This window comes from Orcinus orca, chromosome 8, assembly GCF_937001465.1.
Source record: "Orcinus orca chromosome 8, mOrcOrc1.1, whole genome shotgun sequence".
NCBI classification, from domain to species: Eukaryota; Metazoa; Chordata; class Mammalia; order Artiodactyla; family Delphinidae; genus Orcinus; species Orcinus orca.
Genome location: NC_064566.1, coordinates 52,841,065 through 52,863,437, shown reverse-complemented (window position 1 = coordinate 52,863,437; position 22,373 = coordinate 52,841,065). Strand labels below are relative to the sequence as shown.

Below are 22,373 nucleotides of genomic sequence, written 5' to 3'. Positions count from 1 at the left end.
TGTGGCCATGGGACCTCTGGCTTTCAGCTCCCAGGACTTTCATCCCTGGGTGGCCCCCAGCCCCGGCTCATGCCTGGCTCCAATAATGGGGTCCCTAGTTCTTTGTTGCGGTTCCCAGGGGTAGGGAGGGGCGGCAGCCCCTCATTCTTGCCCCGTCCTCCCTGCCCCACTCTTAGGATCCAGCCAAGTGAGGACCGTGGCCCTTAGTTCACAGGACCCCTGTGTGCTGTGGGCCCTCCCGACACCTGCGGTCTTTCTGGCCACCTGTCAGTATTGCCCCTGGGTCCTGCATCACACATCACCCTAGGACATTCCCCACCCTCCGGCACCTGTGGCGGGTTCTCTACCTGCCACTGTCCCTGCAGCTATTTCCCTGGTCCCATGGGACTCCATGCTGCTGGCCTGGGACAGGACCCATCATAGGCAGAGGCTTACCCCTCACCCGGGCCCTTCTCAGAACCTTGTCCTCTGGCCAGAGGCCTTGCACCTGCTGAGGCAGAGTGATCTCTGTGGACAGATGGCCACTCACCGCTGCTGGCTCGGGGTTCACAGAAGACCAAGGGCTCCTCTGTGGAGGTAGGGTGGTAAGCCCCGGTGAAGTCTCTCCTGGGTGGGCATACTCATGCCAGAGTAGGAGAGAGGATCTTTGCTCACCTGCCATCTCACTATCGAATCTTCCCTAAGTTGCCACCTACCCTGGGAATATGAAGACCACCCAGATCTTCAAGGTGCTTACAGTGTAGCAGGGGGGGACCGACATATAGAAGGACAGTTCTAGAACTGCAGGGTCTGTGCCTTAACCGACACGGGTGTAACAGTTATGGAAGCTCTGAGGAGATGGGGTCCACCCTGCTGGGAGGGGCAGGCCTCAGGGAGCAGGAGGGTTGCCCTGTGGACCAGAGTGGGGCTGCTTTCTAGATGGAGCCATCGGGATTAGAACCGCAGCTCCAAGCTGGCTGTCCGGTGCAGGAAGGATCAAAGAAGCCCGGACAGCTGCGGGGAGCCCGGCAAGGGGCCCGGGAAGTGGCTGGGTGAGAGATGCTGAGCTGCTCCAAGCCCTGCAGCCCTCCAGCCCCTCAAGGTGGAGGGTGGTCTTGGTTGTCTCCTGCACTGACTTCCCCTCAAGGGCTGTTGTTTGTACTGATGATCTCAGCAGTTTCCCAGAGAGCAGGATGTTCCAAGCTTGTTGTGCTTCTGAGATAAGGGGACGGATGAAAGCAGGGATGAGCCCAAGGGCCCAGCGGAAGTGCCTGCAGGCCTCTCGGGAAGCAGCAGAGGTGGCTGGCGGCAGCAGCCCCCCGCCCCCCGCCAGGAGAGAGGGGCCACCCCTGCTGGGGGTTGTAGAACACCGCATTCCTTCAACTCTAGAGGCTGGGGCACTGCTCTTTAATCCTCTTCTAACTTGCTGTGTGACTTGGGCAAGTCACTTCACCTCTCTGGGCCTCAGTGTAGCAGGGGGCAGAGGTGAGGAAGAACACCTACTTTGCAGGCGTGTGTGAGGAGGGAAGGAGGTGAGGAATGTGACCCTCAGACTGCGGATCACCCTCCCAGTGTGAAGGCCTAGGCAGATATGGCCTTTGCTCCTGGAGACTGGTGCACACTGGAAGGGCCTCAGGCTGCAGCACAAGGGGCCCAGCTCTGGCTCCCCACTGTTTTGTGACTTGGGGCTCAGTGATGTTGGATAGGTCACATCCCTCTCTGAGCCTCAGGTCCCCACCCGTGTGAAGAGGGCAGTGATCCCTGCCTGGCAGCGGGGCTACAAAGGGGGAGGGGTGGGAGCATGCTGGGTGGATGTGGCCTGGGGCCATCCCTGCCCCACTTGACCCCTTTCCTCGTTTGGCCCCTCCAGTGGGAGCGCCTGTGGTTTCTGCTTCTCACCTTGACCTTCGGCCTCACGCTCACCTGGCTGTACTTCTGGTGGGAAGTCCACAACGACTACGATGAATTCAACTGGTGAGTGGGTATCGGGGCGGGGTCCTGGGGCCTGGTCATCCGGCGGCTGAGACGGGACGGGGCTTGGGTTTGAGTCTCTCTCCCGGGCTGGTCCTCAGGGCTCTGCCACCACTGGCCACCAAATCTCTGTATAGCCTTGGGGGACACAGTCCTCTGGAGAGAACAGAGGCTTAGCGAGGAGCTGAGACCTCCTCCCTCATGCTGCTGTCATGAAAATCGGAATGTAAGATGGGGGCAGGGCTCAGCTGGGGGCTGGGACCTCTGACCCCTTTGTAGACAAGGACTCCAAGGCCCAAAGAGACCAAGGCCTCAGCTGAGAAGGTGGCCCCAGACCCCAGGCCTCCTAACTCCCTGAGCAGGGCCTTGGGCAGGGCTGGTAGGTGGTTCTAGGAAAGATCAGGGTCCTTTGTGGACAGCAGCCTCGGGTCCAAGGGCAGAGCTGAGGCTGGTACCCGGGTGCACGAGGGCACCTGTTTCTTCCCCACCCCCACCCCCGCTCCCCCATTGTCTGCCTTTGTTAAACAGTGAAAGGCACAGAGGAGGGGACGTCCCCTCGGTTCTAGTGGGAACTCCCCCATTGACAGGTGTGGAAACTGAGGCCCAAGTTCACACAACCAGTTGGGGGCAGAGTTGGGGCTTGGCAGCCAGTGCTCCCTGTCCATCCAGTGCTGCCTTTTCCTTTTGGTTAGAAGTTCAGGGGCTTCCCTGGTGGCGCAGTGGTTGAGAGTCCGCCTGCCAATGCAGGGGACACGGGTTCGAGCCCTGGTCCGGGAAGATCCCCCATGCTGCAGAGCAACTAAGCCTGTGCGCCACCACTACTGAGCCTGCGCTCTCGAACCTGCGAGCCGTGACTACTGAGCCTGTGTCCCACAACTACTGAAGCCCGCACGCCTACAGCCCGTGCTCCGCAACAAGAGAAGCCACTGCAGTGAGAAGCCCGCGCACCACAATGAAGCAGAGCCCCCGCTCGCTACAACTAGAGAAAGCCCGCGCGCAGCAACGAAGACCCAACACAGCCAAAAATAAATAAATACATACATCAAAAAGAAAGAAGTTCAGCTCAGTGTGACCATGGGCACATAAGTGTGAGTCCTCAGTAACTGACCTCATCAGGTCTTCTTGAGGATGAAATAAGATGATGGACAGGAGAGGGCTCCAAGCTCACCTAAACCTGAGGGCTGCTTCCTGGGAGGCTGCATCTCCAGCTGGTGGCCATTGTGTTAGCATTTAGGATTTCTGGACTCGGGGCTTCTGAAGGGCTGTGGTTCTAGGATTTTGTGATGGTCCTAAGATGCGGTTCATGGAGCCTGAGCATCCACTCCCCTCTGCATGGCACTAGGCTGTGCTTCTGCTACTAATGAGCTCAATAAAGGACCCGCTGCAGCCCAGCAAGATGAGCCGGAGCCCCAGCCGAGTCCCAGAGGTGACCCCTGGCCTTTATTAAATGCCATAAATCAGTTATTCATCCTTCAGGTATCCAAAGCACAGGCACTGCTGTGGGCAAATGGGAACATTCTCTGCTGGCCCTCGACTGTAGACCCTGGACACTTCTGCTGAACTGCAGGTGTGCTGCCCAGGTGATGGTCTACCCCCAACATGTAGAGAAGGAGAAGCTAAGGCCCACAGAGGGGTAGGACTCACCCAGGGCCATACGACCATTTGGTGCCAAATACACATACTGGGGACAGTCGAGGAGACTGAGGCTCAGAGAGGTTAAATAGCCTTTCCAACGTCACACAGCAAGATGCAGTCAGATCTGGGACAGGGACTTGAACCTTCCTGACTGTATCATGCTGTCCACGGAGCTACCCCACTCTGCAGAGAGTGAGCTCCCTGTCACTGGGCAGCTCAAGCAGAGGACGGATGCCTGCCCTGTCGAAGAGGCTGCAGAGGGAAGGGCTGCCCTGGGGCTTAGGGATGGCCTGAGGACCTGCAGCTCCCTCACCCTGTCACCTCAGTTTCTTGGAGTCGGTGCTGGGATTCAGGAGCCCCTGGCCTGGTCCTCAGGGTCTAGAGAGTCTCCAGGGATAGCTCATGAAGCAAGAGAAGGTGAGTGAGACCGAGGTGGTCAGGGCTAGACAGGGAAAGCCAGGAAGGGACCATCTGGGCTGTTGCCGTCCAGTGGGGGCTCCCTGCCAAAAGGGAGAGACAAGTGGAGCCAGAACACTTTGCAGGAGTAGTCGCCAGGGCCGGGGCCTGCCCTTCTTTGGCCCTCAGTTTCCCCAACAGATTTTCCACTGGGATCTGAGGGTGAGGGCCAGGGGAGGGCAGATGCCCCATAGTGTCCTCCTGGTGTCCCCTCCCAGCCCCCTGCCCAGGCCCAAGATGGCAGCAAGCCTGAAGCTGCCTGGCGCCGGCTCAGTTTCTCTGATGACGTGTGCCAGCTGCTGCCTTCTCTGAGCCTCAGTTTCCCCAATTGTACAGGGAGGATATGGGTGGTTCAGTCTTTCTGGAGAGCAACTAAGCAGCATCTATCAGGAACCTTAAAAAGTTCATTCCCTTTGGCCCTGTAATCCTATTTGTAGGAGTCTATCCTGAGGAAATAATTAATAATACAGAAAGGTATGTGCAAAAAAAAAAAACTTAATTTATGATAGTGAATAATTGGAAACTATTAATTGTCGTTAGTAGGAAGTTGGCTTCATATGGTACATTAATTCCATAGGAGACCACGTGACTATTAAAAAACTCACATTTCCTCAGGATTTTAGTGACTTCAGTAAATGCTTGTGTTAATTAGAAGCAGAGAATTGAGTACTTACCATGTTCCTCACCTCACTTCATCCTCAGGAAACACTATGAAGGGCACTTTGTTATCCCCATCCTGTAGGTGAGGAAACTAAGGCTCAGGGAAGTCAGGTATTACATTTTATCAATCCTAAGACCTCATCTTTTCACATGTTAACGTTGAAATTGAGATGAATGTCACAATCAATGGCATCTTAGATTCAGGGGAGCCTGTCACCTCCACAGAGTCCTGCGAGCCAGGGGATTTGAATCTGCGTGTGCCTCCCTCCAACGCCTGAACTCTGACTGCTGTGCTGTACGCAGCGGGGTCCCGGCTTTGCTGTTTACACAAATATATAAGCGGGGTTGGGGGGCGGGGCTTCCCTGGTGGCGCAGTGGTGAAGCATCCGCCTGCCAATGCAGGGGACACGCGTTCGAGCCCTGGTCCGGGAAGATCCCACATGCCGCGGAGCAACTAAGCCCGTGCGCCACAACCACTGAGCCTGCGCTCTAGAGCACGCGAGCCACAACTACCGAGCCTGCGTGACACAGCTACTGAAGCCCGTGTGCCTAGAGCCCGTGCTCCGCAACAAGAGAAGCCACCGCAATGAGAAGCTGCGCACCACAATGAAGAGTAGCCCCTGCTCGCCGCAACTAGAGAAAGCCTGCGTGCAGCAACGAAGACACAATGCAGCCATAAATAAATAAATAAATAAACAAACATTTATAAAATAGCAGCCTTCTTAAAAAAAAATATATATATATATATATAAGCAGAGGGGGGAACCCGCTGGAGGGAGTCAGCAAAGTTTCAGTGATGGTTACTTCTGTGCAGTAGAATCAAGGGGAACTGTCTTCTTGTTTATGCTTCTTGCCATGCCCAGGTGTCCCCCATGAGCCATCCAGAGGCTGACCTATGACCAGGGAGACAATGACCTCCTCACTGAGTGGGCAGGCTCATGAGAGCTGAGAGCTGGCCGGCCCGAGGGAGCGTCCTGGCTCCCTGGTGGAGGTGTGACCCTTGCCCCTTCTCCTCCTGGCAGGTACCTCTACAACCGCACGGGCTACTGGAGCGACTGGTCCGTGCCCATCCTCATGACCACAGCAGCCGCCTTCACTTACGTCGCAGGCCTCCAGGTACGTGGGGCTGTCTCAGAGGGCAGGTGGCCCTGAGCCCAGGGGAAGGGAGACCTGGCCTGCGCTGGGCTGACGGAGGGGCCCGCCCTGGTCTGAGGAGGGCAGCTGGCTTTTCTCCTGGCTGCTGGGGCTTGGTTCCTTCAAGCGGGGAGGTCCTCTCGCTTTGCCCCCTCCTGGCATGTTCTCCCCCGCCCCCGTGGAGCATCCCGCTGGTAGGCCCCACTGCAGACTTCCTCTTCCAGGAACTCCCTCAGACTCAGGTTAGTCCCCAGGCTGGACTGGGGCATCCTGGGGGACAAGGCTGAAGTCTGCTTCAGAATCCCGGAGCCTGGAACTCCCAAAACATTAATTAGGCAGTCCAAGTGAAGCAGGGCCCAGTGACCTCTTGAGGGAAAAATCCTAGAGGAGAAGGAGCCTGGAGGCCTGGAATAATCTGGGAGGAGGCCAGGCTTGGGCTGGGTTGGGCAGGGCTGGGCATTCCCATCGCCTTCAGGGAGGTTTGCTGACTGGCTGAGCCAGGCCCAGAGAGCAGTGGGGAGCAGGGTGTCTGGGGAACGGGCAGAAACCTTCAGGTCACACCTGGTGCCTGACTCTAGCCCTGTGGGCCCCCTGTTCAGGTCCTGGCACTATGTCACATTGCCGTGGGGCAGCAGATGAACCTGCACTGGCTGCACAAGGTAAGGGCTGCCTCCTTGGGGGCCTAGGGAGGAGCGGGGAGGCTGGAGGCCGCAGCAGCAGAGGAAGAACCCGGACACATCTTCCCTCTCCTGCATCGTGATTATAATTGTTCTAGTAGCTAACACTGAGAACTCGCTGTGTGCCCAGCACTGTTCTCGCAGTCTAGACTGTATTAACTCATTTAACCCTCACAGCAGCCCTGTGACGTTAGGTACTGTTATGATCCCATTTTGCAGTTGGGAAAACTGAGGTACGAAGAGGTTAAGTAACTCACCCAAGGTCTCCCACTTAATAGGTGGAGGGTCCAGGATCTTAGCTCTGCAGCCGTGCACTCAACCAGCACAGGCCACAGCTCCGGCCCTCTGGCTGGCTCTGCCTTCGGTCTCACCCTCTCCTCCTCTTCAGTGAGCTCATTTTAAAACTCTGATCCAGTGATATTTCTCCCAATTTAAAGCCCTTCCCACCACTTCCATTGCTCCCAGCGTGATCCAAACTCCCCCACCCGGCATTAAGGCTCTGCGTGACTTGGCCCCAGCTGAGGTCTCCCAGCTGCTCTCATGGGACTGTCACCCTCAGCTTCTGCCACGTGACACATCTCAGGCCCTCCCGGCATGTCTGCCTCTTCTCTGCTTTACCCCTTCACTCCTCCCTTTCATTCTCTTTTGGACCCTTCCTTGGTTCTCCTCCCCACCTACACAAGACTTCTCAGGCTCCCCCAGCACCCTCAGGCTCCCCTGCCACAGTCCTAACATCTCATTGTCCATTTCCATCTGGCTCCCTGACCCCAGCCCTGCCTGGTCTGGGAGCTCCGTGCAGGCCAGAACTGACTTTCCATCTCCATGTCCCTGGTGCCCCACGCAGGACTGGGCCCAAAGCAAAGAGGCTTCATACGTTCCAGAGCCTTGGCTCTCTTGCTTACTGTCGGTGGCACGCATGGCGCTGAATACATGTGGCTGATGCCTGCTCTTTCTGAGGGCCTAGCGGGCGCAGGGGTGGCACAGAGCTGACCAAGAGAGAGCCTCTCCCTCCCAGGAACACCTGGGCCTTGGAGGAAAGGACGGGCTACCTCTTTTCCTAGAGCCTGACTCAGAGTGAGCATGCCATTTAGGAAGGGGCAGAAATGTCCAGAAATAACCACGAGCCCATGAGATGGGTCCAGAGTGACTCTGAGGGGAGGTGCTCACTTCCAGCTAGAAAGATACGAAGCAGGAACCGGAAGAAGGACGTGGTGAGCTCCAGTTGGGCTTTGTGGAGTGGGAGGTGCCTGTGGGCCTCCAGGGGGGCCTCTGAGATCTGGAACTGAGGAGTTAGATCCGGGGAACTGAAATCTTGGAGGGATGAAGAAGAGTGAGCCACGGGACTTCCCTGGTGGTTCAGTGGGTAAGAATCCGCCTGCCAATGCATGCGACACAGGTTCGATCCCTGGTCCGGGAAGATCCCACATGCCACGGAGCAACTAAGCCCGTGCACCACAACCACTGAGCCTGCGCTCTAGAGCCCGCGAGCCACAACTACTGAGCCCGCGAGCCACAACTACTGAAGCCCACGTGCCTAGAGCCCATGCATCGCAATGAAGAGTAGCCCCCACTCGCCAGAGAAAGCCCGCACACAGCAACAAAGACCCAACGCAGCCAAAAAAAAAAGCAGTGAGCTGCCTCTGGTCCCCTCCCACCTTCCTCCTGCTTCTCACTCTTTCCTAAGATCTCCTCTGGGCTTCTGAAGTCCCCTCTGTGAGGGACTTTCTTCTCCCAGCTACAAAGCTGACACTTTGAAAGAACTGCACCTGCTGGCACCCCAGGTGGGGCCGGCGCTCACCGCAGCCACCTCCTCCAGGGCACGCCTGGCTCTCAGCAGGCCAGGGCGCACCTGCTTGATCCCAGTGGAGAGGCGTCCGGAGGCCCGAGCTAGCCAGGGCAGCAGATCAGTGCACGGAGTCTTCTCCTGGGGGAAGGGGGCTCAGGTTGCTTCATCTGCACTGGTGCCAGCTCCCAGGGTGCCAGTCCTGTCTCCCTCTCCCCTCTGATCCCTCCCAAGAGATGTCAGCACGAGGAAGGTCCTTCCTGGCGGAGATGGACCCACTGCACCTGGAGGGAAGGAGTTCCCTGGGGCTCAGTATTCAAACAAGGGCTGGAAATTCTACCCTTCTGTTTCCAAGATTCTATCATTTGATTCTAAGATTTTTATTTTTTTTTTTGCAGTACGCGGGCCTCTCTCACTGTTGTGGCCTCTCCCGCCGCGGAGCACAGGCTCCGGACGCGCAGGCTCAGCGGCCATGGCTCACGGGCCCAGCCGCTCCGCGGCATGTGGGATCTTCCCAGACCAGGGCACGAACCCGCGTCCCCTGCATCGGCAGGCGGACTCCCAACCACTGCGCCACCAGGGAAGCCCGATTCTAAGATTTTAAGAAATTCTTATTCTTTTTGGTTTTATTTTAACCGACTTTTGACCATTAATACATTGACATGGTTCAAAATTACAAAGGTACAAAGAAGTACAAAATGTAAATCTCCCTATTATCTTTCCAGAAATATTTTAAGTACATACAAATGTGTGTGTATGTGTGTGTGTGTATATATATATATATATATACGCACACATTTCCTTTTTCTTTAAACACAAGTAGTAGTCTATTATACCCTCTATTTTGCACCTTAAGAAAAATAATTTGGGGTAGTATTTTTTTTTATTGAAGTATAGTTGAGGTAGAATACTATAGAAGTTACAGGTATACAATATAGTGATTCACAATTTTTTAAAATTTATTTATTTTATTTTTATATTTATTTTTGGCTGCGTTGGGTCTTCGTTGCTGTGTGCAGGCTTTCTCTAGTTGCCGGGAGCAGGGGCTACTCTTCGTTGCGGTGCGCGGGCTTCTCATGCAGTGTCTTCTCTTGTTGCAGAGCACGGGCTGTAGAGCGCAGGCTCAGTAGTTGTGGCGCATGCATGGGCTTAGTTGCCCCGCGGCATGTGGGATCTTCCCGGACCAGGGCTCGAACGCGTGTCCCCTGCATTGGCAGGCGGATTCTTCACCACTGCGCCACCAGGGAAGCCCGATTCACAATTTTTGAAGGTTATGCTCCATTTATAGTTACTATAAAATATTGGCTACATTCCCTGTGTTGTACAATGTATCATCATAGCTTATTTTATACATAACAGTTTTATGCATAACAGTTAATCCCCTATTCCCATCATGCCCCTCCCCGCTCTCTCTCCCCACAGAAAATTCTTGGAGCTCCCTCCCCTTCAGTACAATAGGAGCCTTCCCATCGGTGTCCATCCCTTGCTCCTGTCCCACCATCTAATCCCTAATTCCCGAGGTATCTAGCCAGTCCCCTGTTGCTGGGCCTGATCAACATCCCATTTAACTTTCAGTTCCCTGGCAGCACAGTGTGGCAGTGACCTGTGTGGGGAATCGCTGGGTAACGAGTGTGTACTTTTGTAATTCGGATAGTTCCTGCCAAACTGCCTCCTTGCCAGGTGCCACCAATTCATGCTCCCTCAGTAATGTATGATTGTGCCTATAAAGTGTTCAGGGATTTCCTGGCTTTGCCAGTCCCAATGGGTGAAAATGGTACCTCAGTGTAGTGTTTTTTTTTTTTTATAAATTTATTTTATGTATTTTTAATTTTTGGCTGCATTGGGTCTTTGTTGCTGCGCACGGGCTTTCTCGAGTTGCGGCGAGTGGGGGCCACTCTTCGTTGCGGTGCGCAGGCCCCTCACTGCTGTGCCTTCTCTTGTTGCGGAGCACGGGCTCTAGGCTCGTGGGCTTTAGTAGTTGTGGCTTGCAGACTCTAGAGCGCAGGCTCAGTAGTTGTGGCTCATGGGCTCCAGAGCGCAGGCTCAGTAGTTGTGGCCCACGGGCTTAGTTGCTCCGCGGCATGTGGGATCTTCCCGGACCAGGGCGCGAACCCGTGTCCCCTGCATTGGCAGGTGGATTCCCAACCACTGCACCACCAGGGAAGCCCTAGTGTTTTCTTTTCATTAATTTTTATTGGAGCATAGTTGATTTACAGTGTTGTGTTAGTTTCTGCCATACAGCAGAGTGAATCAGTCATACATATACATATATCCACTCTTTTAGATTCTTTTCCCATATAGGTCATTACAGAGTATTGAGTAGAGTTCCCTGTACTGTACAGTATGTTATTAGTTATCTATTTCATGTATGGTAGTGTGTATATGCCAATCCCAATCTCCCAATTTATCCCTCCCTACCTTCCCCCCCTTGGTAACCATAAGTTTGTTTTCTACATCTGTGATGCTATTTTTTGTTTTGTAAATAAGTTCATGTGTACCATTTTTTTAGATTCCACACATAAGCGGTATCATATGTCTGGCTTTCTCTTTCTGACTTACTTCACTCAGAGTGACAATCTCCAGGTCCATCCATGTCACTGCAAATGGCATTATTTCATTCTTTTTAATGGCTGAGTAATAGTCCATTGTATATATGTACCACATCTTCTTTATCCATTCATCCGTCAGTGGGCGTTTAGGTTGCTTCCATGTCTTGGCTATTGTAAATAGTGCTGCAATGAACGTTGGGGTGCATGTATCTTTTCAAATTATGGTTTTCTCTGGATATACACCCAGGAGTGGGATTGCTGGATCATATGGTGACTATTTTTAGTTTTTTAAGAGATGTCCATACTGTGTATTTTTTTTTTTTTTTTTTTTGGCTGCGTTGGGTCTCCGTTGCTGCACCCAGGCTTTCTCTACTTGTGGCGAGCAGCGGCTACTCTTCGTTGTGGTGTGCGGGCTTCTCATTGCGGTGGCTTCTCTTGTTGCAGAACACGGGCTCTAGGCACACGGGCTACAGTAGTTGCAGCATGCGGGCTCAGTAGTTGTAGCTCACGGGCTCTAGAGTGCAGGCTCAGTAGTTGTGGTGCACGGGCTTAGTTGCTCTGCGGCATGTGGGATCTTCCTGGACCAGGGATCGAGCCCGTGTCCCCTGCACCGGCAGGCGGATTCCTAACCATTGCGCCACCAGGGAAGTCCCAAACATTCATTCATCCATTCATCTGGCTGCGCCGGGTCTTAGTTGCAGCATGCGGGATCTAGTCCCCTGACCAGGGATCAAATCTGGGCCCCCTGCATTGGGAGCGCAGAGTCTTAACCACTGGACCACTAGGGAAGTCCCTCCATACTGTGTAGGGTTTTTTTTGTTTTTTTTTTTTTGTGGTACGTGGGCCTCTCACTGCTGTGGCCTCTCCCATTGCGGAGCATAGGCTCTGGACGCGCAGGCTCAGCGGCCATGGCTCACGGGCCCAGCCGCTCCGCGGCACGTGGGATCCTCCTGGACCGGGGCATGAACCCACATCCCCTGCATCGGCAGGCGGACTCTCAACCACCGTGCCACCAGGGAAGCCCATACTGTGTAGTTTTAATTTGCATTTCCCTTATGATGAGTTAGGTTCAGCATCTTTCATCTGCTTAAGTCATTGACATTTCCTTTTCTATAAACTGTCTCCTCATATCATTTGCCCTTTTTGCTGTGAGGTTTGCTTTTTGCTTATTAACTTGCAGGAGCTCTTTATAGATTTGGAAAATGAGGCCTCTGGCTGATGAACTGCAAATCATCCTTCCTAGTTGTCATTCATCTTTTGACTTTGCTTGCTGTATTTTTGCCACAGGAATTTTTTTATCCTTAAGGATTTTTTATGCTTAGGGATTCTGTCATCTCTTATGGCTCCTGGGTTTCGTGTCAGAAAAGTCTTTCCCACTCCAAGATTATAAAAAATTTCCCTGTGGTATCATTTGGTAATTATGTTCCTACTTTTTTTAACATTTAACTTTGTTGTCCTTTTGGAAGTTATTTTAGGGTACAATGTGATCTTACTTTGTGCTTTTCAGATGGCTTCTCAGTCCCAGCTCTCTGTTGAGTAATCCGTCCTTTCCACTCTAATTTGAGATGCCACTTTTATCATATACTAAATATTTTTATGTATTTAGATCTGTTTCTAAGCTTTTTATTTACTTTCATTTATCTTTCTGGTCCTATACCAGTACCATACTTAATGCTATATAGTTTTTTTGTTTTTGTTTTTGTTTTTTTTTGCGGTACGCGGGCCTTTCACTGTTGTGGCCTCTCCCGTTGCGGAGCACAGGGTCTGGACGCGCAGGCTCAGCGGCCATGGCTCACGGGCCCAGCCGCTCCGCGGCATGTGGGATCCTCCCGGGCCGGAGCACGAACCCGTGTCCCCTGCATCGGCAGGCGGACTCTCAACCACTGCGCCACCAGGGAAGCCCCAATGCTATATAGTTTTATGCTATGTTTTCATCACAATCTTTATTCTGAGAGTCTCCAGTTCCCCCTGAATCCTGAGGAGGGGAGGGCTGGAGGACAGAGGGCCTCTGGGCAGTGCGGGCAGGGAGCTGTTTGCGGCAGGCTGGGTACTGTGAGTGGATCTGGATGTCCACTTGGGGCCCTTCCCCCTCCTCCCCGGTCCTCCCAAAGCTCCTATTTCCTAGAAACCCCTCCCAGGTGAGCCTCCAGGAAAAGTCCAGGGGTCCAGGACGTGAAGAAGAAGGTGGAAGGGTACTTGGGGGCTTTGAAGTAAATAGGAGATGGTATCCCTGAGATACCCCCCCTCCTACCCCACCTACCACCCCAGCATCAGTTCAGGTGCCACCGCTTTGAGGGGCTTTGATCACAGCTCCCACCTCCCTAGGCCGTCCCCATCAGCACCCCCAGTGAATCCAGACTTCCTTCCAAACAACCGGCCCAGGCTCCACAGTTCTTCCTGGTGTCTAGCCTCTATCCCTCTAGTTACGGTTTAGGAAGGCACATTCATCCTGCGTGTCAGGTACGGTGCCACAACCATCATTTATTGGGTTACATGTGAGGGGCTTTCCACACTGTATTTCATTTACTGCTTGAAATAATCCTGTTTATTTGATATTATGTCCACTTTAAAAAATTATTCCACTACCATTTAGTAAGCACTCATTATTTTGGTGCCAGCCATGGTGCTGAGCATTTCTCTTGCATTTTCTCATTTATCTTTCCAAATCCCTTTCAGGTAGGCGCTCAGTCTCCCAATTTCACAGCTCAGGAAACATGCTTTGAGAAGTTAACCACCCCCATTAGGCACAGTCACCGAGGGATGTGACATAAGCGGGTCCCTGAACCCTGGGCCAATCTGCCACTTAGACCACAGAACCCAGATTCCAGCTACCCCCGCCAACCTGTTGGCAGAGCTGGTTTCCAACTCCTCCGGGTCCCAGCACCCGGGCAAGGCTCACTGAATGAACGGATGTAGCTCCTGTATCCTCCACCCCTCCTGGTGTCGTCACAAACCACGGTGCCTCCAGCACAGAAAACCCGAGACCGCTTTCTCAGAGGCTTCCCCTGGGCCTTCTGGGTGGGATGTATCCTTTCCAGTCAGACTTGAGGAAGGGTGGTAGAGCTGTTGGGAGCCAACGCTGTTATCGTGGCTTAAGGACACGGCGTGTGTGGGGAAATCCCACAGAACTTGACCACTGCAGTAATGCTGTGGAGCATGAGGTTGCCACTACAGCCACTGCAGGATTCAGAGAGGATAAAATTTTTCATTGCATTAGGATCCTTGGAAATCAGTTTTATTACAAGTATTTCCACTAGCAGTTAAATACTGTAATAAAATGCTCAGAGGTGACCCTTCAGAGATGCTTGCTATGGCCTGGAGGGCAGCAGGGGGCAGGGAGCCTGTGTGTTGGGGTGGGGGGGTTGCGAGGATGCTCAGGGATGGTTAGGACACTCGTGGGCTCCCTCCACTGCAGTGTGACATCCCAGAAAGAGCACGACCTCCGAGATGGGCAGAATGGGGTTTGCTTCTGAATCTGCCCCCCTTCAAAGCTACGTGACCAAGCAAACCCTTAGGCTCTCTGAGCCCCATTTTCCTATGTGTAAAATGAAGATGGTAACATCTCAGCTGGGATTTTACGAGGATAAACGTGAGCAGGCGGAGTGCCTCCCGCAGAGCCAGGCACACTTGGGCCCTCTATGCACCTTCGTGTCTCTCATTCCCGTGTCCTCTGGACCGGCACGTCACAGTCCGTAAGAGCTCCTATCCGTCTCAGCCTTATTACTGCTTCTTATTGGAACATTTGTTTCCAGGCTGATGGGCTGGAACGACAAACCTCCAAAGGCAAACCTAATCCCAGACGGGGATGAATCTTCCCTGCCTGGCAGGGAACGAAGATGGATCAGCCTCTGGCTCTGGCCTGACGAGCTAGAAACTCAATTTAGAGCTTGTTTGGTCGTTAGAGGGCTCTCACAATGCTGCCGCCTCCAGGAGAGACACTGTCAGAAGAAAAAGGCGAAGAGAGCCCTGCTGGCAAAGAGAGCAGCTGGGAGCAGGCAGTAGGAAGTCAGGAGGGCCGGATGTGGCGGTCTTGGCAGGCGCCTATGGAGAGGGGCTGCGGAAGGCTTCGGGGTAGAGGTGTGAGCTGAGTTTTACGAGGCAGGCCTGGCGGTGTGGAGAGCTTGGGCAGAGTGAGATCCAGGGCCCAAGGCAGGGACCCTGGGGGGTAACCAGAAACCAGGCATTACTTAGTTTGGGGGAGCGTCTTATGTTACATGACACACTTCAGATCCCATCTGTCCCCAGAGCTTTCCGTCCCATGAAGGTTCCATCTGGTGTTCCATCAGAGCTGTACTCCTCACTTCCTCTGGGAGGGCAGCTCCCATAACACATTAGAGGCTGGAAGCTAGGAGGCTGAGGCTGAGAGCAGGCCTTGGCAATGGGGCGTGTGGGGCAGACCCCTGCCTCACCTCTGCTCGCTGTAGCCTGAAGGCCAGGCTGGGTGTCAGCCTCCTGCGGGGGGCCTGGCTCCTCAGCCTGCTGCCCTGCAACCTGGGCAGGTCCCCCTGTGCCCCATCTCCTGGGGAGCCTTGGTCTCCTCACCTGTCACGCTGGATGAAAGGTGGCTGGGCAAGGCCTGGGACGGGACCTGCTGGGCTCAGGGAGGCCCCCCATTTGCCGAGTGTATTCCCTCCTCACACCCTGAGCCCTGGGGCCATGCCCCACCTTAGCCCAGCTCCAGCCCACCTGTCTTCTCTCCACCCTCCCTTCTATTTCTCCCGCGGTCCCTTCTTCACTGAGTCCGCCTGCCCTCTCCTGCCTCTGCTCCTCTCACTGTCCTCTGCACGGCTGCCTCTGGCTTTCTTCCAGTGCCTGCCTCTGCCCTGCTTTGTCCGTCTCTTGTACTCTCTACTCTCCCCTTTCCGCCTCTCAGCCTCTCGCTCCGTCTCTCTACCTTTGCTCTCCCTCTCAGACACACTGGGGACCCTTGGGCCGATGGGGCTCTGACACTGCCCTGACCCTCTGGTGGCTCTTCCCCTTCCAGATGGGGCTGGTGGCCATCCTGGTGGCTACGGTGGTGGCCATGTCAGCTGTGGCCCAGCTGTGGGAGGACGAGTGGGAGGTGCTGCTTATCTCCCTGCAGGTGAGTGGGGGTGGGGACGGCGTGGCTGCTTCCCCAGGACCCTCAAAACAAGACAGTGCCTTTATGGTTACTCCCGTTTCTCTAGATCAAGGTCCAGAGGAAGTAGGGAGGGGTCCACACCACATAGCAACTCAGAGGCGGGGAGGGTGCTACAATCTGGGGTACCTGGACTCCCAGTTTCCTCCACTGAAAAATGGAGACACTTTCCTGCCCCGTGGATAGAGACAGGCCGTAAGGACGTTGGTAACCAGAGGGTCTGGGCACAGCTGGGAGCCAGCAGTCTCTCTTGTCCCTTCCTGCACACAAGGGCACAGCGCCATTCCTGCACATGGGGGCCCTGGTCGCCATCACTGCGCTCTCCTGGATCGTGGCAGGACAGTTTGCCCGCGCAGAGCGATCCTGTAAGTATGACTGGGCAGGACCTACCCTCCGTGTGCTCCACGTACCAAGGCCAGCTTGTCCTGCCCCCGCCTGGACGTTACCTAGGTAGCCTGGGGATATGGCGCGGCCCTTGCTCTCAGTGTGGGGAGTCCCGGTTCACAGTCCCGGCCTGCAGGTTCCACAGAGGTTGCAGCCTCGGCCTTGCGTGTTTCTTCCTCTGTGTCTCTACATGTGTGTGTGACTTAGAGGCCAGGTTCACCTTCCTAGCAAGAATGGGGGGTCCTCTTGGTGCAGGGTCCCCTCAAAGCATCTGGGTCCTGACAAGTAGAGGGAGGAGGGATCCAGCACATCCTGCCAGGCTGCCCGGGGCTCATGGTTGGGCCCATGTCTGCAGCCTCCCAGATGGCCATTCTCGGTACCTTCTTCACCGTGGTGTTTGCCCTCTACCTGGCCCCTCTCACCATCTCCTCTCCCTGCATCATGGAGAAAAAGGACCTGGGCCCCAAACCTGCCCTCATCGGCCACCGCGGGGCCCCCATGGTGAGTGCCACTTGTGGGCCCTAAAGACTGGGGTGAGGGGTGGGTGGAGCTGCCATTGCAGAGGGGAGACAGGCAAAAAACCTAAAACCTATCTCCTTGTAGGGAGGAGCTTGCAGGGAAATGTATATAATACACGTAATAATAGCCACAAGTTTTAGCCCTTTTTGGTGGTGGTGGTGTTGGGGGGTGGGCGTGGGAGGGGTTTAATGGAAAGGGTTGGTGAAAAGGCTGGAGAGTTTCAATGGCATCAAGTCCTGAAGAGCCCGAAGGCATCTGGTTTGAAAGATTTCACTTTCATCCTGAGGGCCCTGGAGAGATGCAGGAGGGTTTTAGGCCAGGCCCAGATACTGCCAGGTTGTAGGTTAGGAAGGCCCAGGAGAGAGAGAGATGCTGGGTGTGGGGAGGGGAGCAGGGCCCAGGGGCTGGGACAAAGCAGCAGAAAAACCCTCCAGGCTGTGCAGGCAAGAGAGCTGGGTGCAGCTGCAAGCCCACTGCTAAAGGAAAACATTTGCACCGGGTGGGACGGAGAGTGGAAGGAGTCAGTCAGCACCTGCTCCTTCTCTGCCACCCCTGTGACCCCACAGTAGGCCCTCCCCTCGAGGGAGTATGCACCAGAGCCAGGCTTCTAGGCCCCGTGGCAGCTGTGGGAGGCAGGGCCTATTCTATCTCCTCTGTGCCTAGTTTGCTCATCTTGTCCCCTGGGATGATGGGAATGTCTGCACCGTATGGCCACAGGAAGCAAGAGTTAGCATGTGTGATGTGCCCAGATATGAGTGTGGCTCACAGAAAGTAAGAGGTATGCTTTCCTGTTACCTCGGGCAAGCCCTCCTGCTTCTCTATACTGGGTTTCCTGACCTACGAAAGCCTTGAACTTTGGTTCTCAACAGATGCAGTACCATTCACCACCACCAGGGGGCACTTGAGGGCTCTATGAGAGCTTTTTCTTGGTTGTGGCAGTAGTTGGGAGTTCCATGGTATCGTTGAATTTCAGGGTAGTCTAGGGGGCCTCACGAAGTAAGCATTTAAAGGAGGCGTCACGTCGGACAGGGCTGCAAATCACCATTATTGTGCCCATTTCCTAGATAAGGCTCAGAGACCTGCGCCCCTGAGCTGGACCCTGGTGCCCTCCCATCACACCCCATGCTGCTCCTGGCACCTCCTGGAGGCAACCAGCTAGAAAGGCCATGGTTTTTGGAGTCAGAGGATCTGGATTTGGGGTCCAGTTTTGCCACATGCTGCCCGTCTGTCTGGCGGGTTGCTGGTCCCCTCCAGGCCTCCCTGCTGCTGGCTTTTGTAAGGATAAATTAGGAGGACAGCCTTCCAGGAGACAGGGCCCCATATTATAGCTGCTTTTCTTTCCATGACCCGTATTAACCACCCCACCTGCTCTGGAGGCCACAGGACAAGAGGGTGGGGTGTGCTGAGGCAGGAAGCGGGGGCAAAGGGAAAGAGTGGGGTGGCCCCATGTGGATTGTTGTTTTAGCAGAAAGATTTCAAACATTCACAGAAGGGGAATGAATAGTATAATGAATCCAACACCACCTTCACCATTTATCAACATTTTGCCATTCTTGTTTCATCTATTGCCCTGCTTTGTCTTTTTTGAAAGCAAATCCCAGGTATTGTATCATTTTATCCATGCTTACTTCAGGATGTATCTCTAATGCATAAAGACCTTAAAAACAGAACTACGCCACACTGCCACTATTACACCTAACCAAATTAATAATCATTCCTTAATACTATCTAATACTGAATCAGTGTTCAGCTTTACTTTGTCTCAAAAATATCTCTTTATAATTGAGTTGTGAAAAATCAGAATCCAAACAGAGTCCGTGTGGTACAGCTGGCTGGGATGTCTTCTAAGTATCTTTTAGTCTATAATAATCTCCCTCCCTTTTTTTCCCCCATATGCTGTTTATTTGTTGAAGAAACTGAGTCATTTGTCCTGTAGAATTTCTCCCATTGTGCATCTGGCTGATTGCATCCTGTGTGGCCCTTGAGGGGCTGGTGTGGGTGTCGGACACAAGTCCTCCCTGTGTCACTGTGAATGCATGAGTACCAGTGTCTACACCTGTATGTCTGCCTGTGGGAGGTTTTGACTCTGGGTCCACACATCTGTGTGTGGTAAGCCCAGGTGCTCATCCCTGTCTTGGAGATGGTATCTGTGTGCCCTGGACGGGGGTGTCCTTCCTATGTGGGTGGCCTGTGTGCATACTTTAATATTTGGTCAGACTGACTCCAAAGTTGGGCCTCTTAACCACAGTGGTCTACCACCATGAGTCTGTGACGACCACGCCCACACATGCGCACTTCTAACAATACAGCCCTATCTGCCTTTAGGCCTGAGGCAGTAGCAACCCTCTTTCTTAAGGAGGCCAGCACCTAACACAGGGAGATCTGAGTTTAAAAAGCCTCCAGAAAAGAGATTTTGCCCCTCCCAAACACTTCCTCCTTCCCCCAAGGGTCTTCATGGCCCCTGCTACGCTCTTTGTGTCTACCCCCAGTCTACCTTCTGCCACGTGGGAGGAGGGTGTTGGTACCTCTCTGGTGGTCACTTGTGGGATGCCTGGCCACAGGGCATTTAGAGGTGACTGAGCAGGAACCCCACTGAGTCCACACCTGGACGCCTCTGTGGGGTCTCACCCAGCCCACTTGACCGGGAGACAAGGCAGCATATCCCCCAAGGCTGCTCTGCCCTGCAGAAAGGGGAAGAAAGGAACTCACATTTCAGAGACTGCTGACGTCTGTTACCTCAGCTATGAGCTTGGTAATATTAGTCCATTTTATAGCTAAAGAAACCGAGGTCCAGAGGGTGAGGTGTGATGGGCCCAGGTTGGTGACTGGGAAGGGGAATTGCTCCTTCTCAGCTTCAAAGCCGTTGCCATGCCAGGCCGCTTCCCAGACGAGGGGAGTGTTACCTGGGGAACAGCATGGCCGGAGGAAGAGAAGATGGGAATGAGCATGTCTTGGTGAGAATGGGGATGAGCCATGGAGCCCTTTCCACCCATCCCTCACTGCCAGAAGTCTTCCCTGTCTTGCATCCCGCACTGCACATGGTCCTAGCCCAATCCTTGGTATGGTGCTGACCCCTAGTGGCAGGAAAGGGTATGACAGGATCACCAGACCAAACAACTAGGGAGACTCGGAACCCCAACTCCCCCAACTGGAAGGAGACTCAGAGAACAATGTACATATACCGCCAAAGACCAGATGGGGAAACTGAGGCCCATAGGATAAAGAGATGCACCAAAGGTCACAAACCTAGTTAATGGCAGAGTCAGGCCTAGAACTAGGATTTTCTGATGTATATGCTATAGGGTAACAGTTGTCATTTGTTAAGCACTTACTCTATATCAGGCAACGTGCTAGGGGCTTTTAATCCTTATAACAGTCTAGGAGATGGTCTTGTCATGTCTGTATAGATGAAGAAACCAGTCACCCCACTGAAACTCTGCCATGCTGTCTACCCTGTCCTCTCCCTTGGGGATCTCCACCTGGACTCAAGGTATAACCACGAGGAAACTTGGCATTCAGCCCAGCCCAAGACTGCATAGAGGCAGAAGACTGTAAAAAAGCCCTCCACCCCCGACATTTATATACATCAACACTAACCATCCCTGCTTCTCTCTCCCCACCACCAAAAAAATCTATGAGGTAGGCATGATTTAACAGATGAGGAAACTGAGCTTCAGAGAAGCTGTGTGGATGCCCAGGGCTCCACAGCTACTGCTTAGAGGAGTGGAATTAGAACTGGGTCTACCCCAGCCTCCCAACGTGGAAGAGTTTCTGTGGGTCAGGGAGCGGTGCTTGAGCTAAAGCTTGGCTCTCCCTCACCACCACCTTCCTCCCCAGCTGGCCCCAGAGCACACGCTGATGTCCTTCAGGAAGGCCCTAGAGCAGAAGCTGTACGGACTCCAGGCTGACGTCACCATCAGGTAAGCGTGGGGCTTGGGAGGACAGCACCTCTTTTCCTCCTCGATGCAACCACACCCGGGTTTCTGCTGGAGACACGTCTGGTCCTGGAGTCTTAGAGATGGGAGAGCGGAGGCTTGGATTATCCACTGCAGGGCAGGCACCATGTTTATGCAAATAGATTTTGTGCCATACTCCAGGATATAAAATAGAGAAAAAAACAGACACCTGATTCAAGCAGGGTGGAGGTAGGGACCTGGAGTCCTGCCACAGATCCACTTAATGGAAAGACTAGCTCTGTATGGCTCAGCAAAATGGAGCGCAAACACTCTGATGAGTGGAATCAGCAAGGTGCAGAGTGATACGTTCACGGTGATGTCAATTATACTTTTAAAGACCACATAAAAGTGATGTATACAATTTCTACATGTAGATTGTAAGTATGCGTTTGTAAAAAGGGCAAGAAGTGTCCATACTGATCTGATAACATCATGTCTGAGAAGCGGAGGGGGGCAGGGTACTGAACAGGGGTACCACGGTGTGAGGATACCATTCCCATTGTAGACATTATAGAATTGTGTGTTTATCAAAGCTTTCTAGCAGGTGGTAGAAAAATGCCTTGAGGAGGGGTAGCACAGGTGCCTTTTACTGTTTCACGCTAAGGCACCTTATGTGGCTACTGGCAGCCCCAGCAGAGTGGGGTAGACTGGGATGATACCAGGGTGGAACTTGTCAAAGGGGCCTGCATTTGCACTCTTCTCATTATGGCATCACGTGGACTGGGTTCTAAGCCAGGTTCCACCACTTACTGGCTGGTAGGCCTTGAGTTTGATACTTCTGTCTCCAGCCTCAGTTTCCCTATTATTAAATGAGATAGCCTCTACCTCCCAGGGCTGCTGAGAGAATACGCTCAGCCCTCCCTCCTCAGCAGTGCCCACCCCCATCTGACCCTCAGAGAGAGCCGAGGGATTCACCTACTGCCCACTGACTTCCCTGTGCAGACGGGGAACCTGAGGCCCAAAGAGGGGCAGAGCGGGCCTGGGTCCCTAGGTGGGCTGGTGTAAGTGGGTGGGGAGGAGCGGGCGAGGGACCTGGGTGGGCAGTGACTCCGCAGCCCCACCCTCCCACAGCCTGGACGGCGTGCCCTTCCTCATGCACGACGCCACCCTGCGCCGCACCACCAACGTGGAGGAGGAATTCCCGGAGCTCGCCCACAGGCCCGCCTCCATGCTCAACTGGACCCTGCTGCAGAGGCTCAACGCTGGCCAGTGGTTCCTGAAGGTCTGGCAGCACCCGTCCCAGTCCTAGGCATGGAAAGCATGGTCAGGGACTCCATGGAGAGGGCCAGGGGCAGCCCTCAGCTCAGGTGACCTTCACATGCCGAGCTTCCTTGACTCACAGCCAGGCTGGTTGGCGGCCTCCTTGGGCTCCTGCCACTGCAGCCCAGCTGTCATGGTTGTCACTACTTGTTCTGGTTCTGCTTCCCCTACCAGAAAAAGTTGATTTTGATTATAATAGTTAATAGCTAAAATTGTTAACACTGTAAAACTCTAGAGGAAGTTGGTTCTCCGGTCTGAAGTGCTACTGAGAGAAAAACGGACTGGGGTCTG

General features: G+C 53.8%; 1 protein-coding gene across 9 annotated transcripts in view; it reads left to right on the top strand.

Annotated features, from left to right (window-relative positions):
- GDPD5 (glycerophosphodiester phosphodiesterase domain containing 5) overlaps positions 1-22,373 on the top strand; it is a 92,389-nt gene that overhangs the window by 61,248 nt on the left and 8,768 nt on the right. For 6 of the 9 annotated variants that reach the window (XM_049712924.1, XM_033405746.2, XM_033405745.2 and 3 more), the window contains 8 exons: positions 1,850-1,953; positions 5,724-5,817; positions 6,435-6,494; positions 15,829-15,927; positions 16,235-16,328; positions 16,703-16,848; positions 20,704-20,786; positions 21,894-22,044. In XM_049712924.1, the coding sequence (XP_049568881.1) occupies positions 1,850-1,953; positions 5,724-5,817; positions 6,435-6,494; positions 15,829-15,927; positions 16,235-16,328; positions 16,703-16,848; positions 20,704-20,786; positions 21,894-22,044 (831 nt within the window). Of the gene's footprint in view, positions 1-1,849; positions 1,954-5,723; positions 5,818-6,434; positions 6,495-15,828; positions 15,928-16,234; positions 16,329-16,702; positions 16,849-20,273; positions 20,357-20,703; positions 20,787-21,893; positions 22,045-22,373 lie in introns of all 9 variants that reach the window. The other 3 variants (XM_049712926.1, XM_033405748.2, XM_049712927.1) reach the window with 3 other exon arrangements.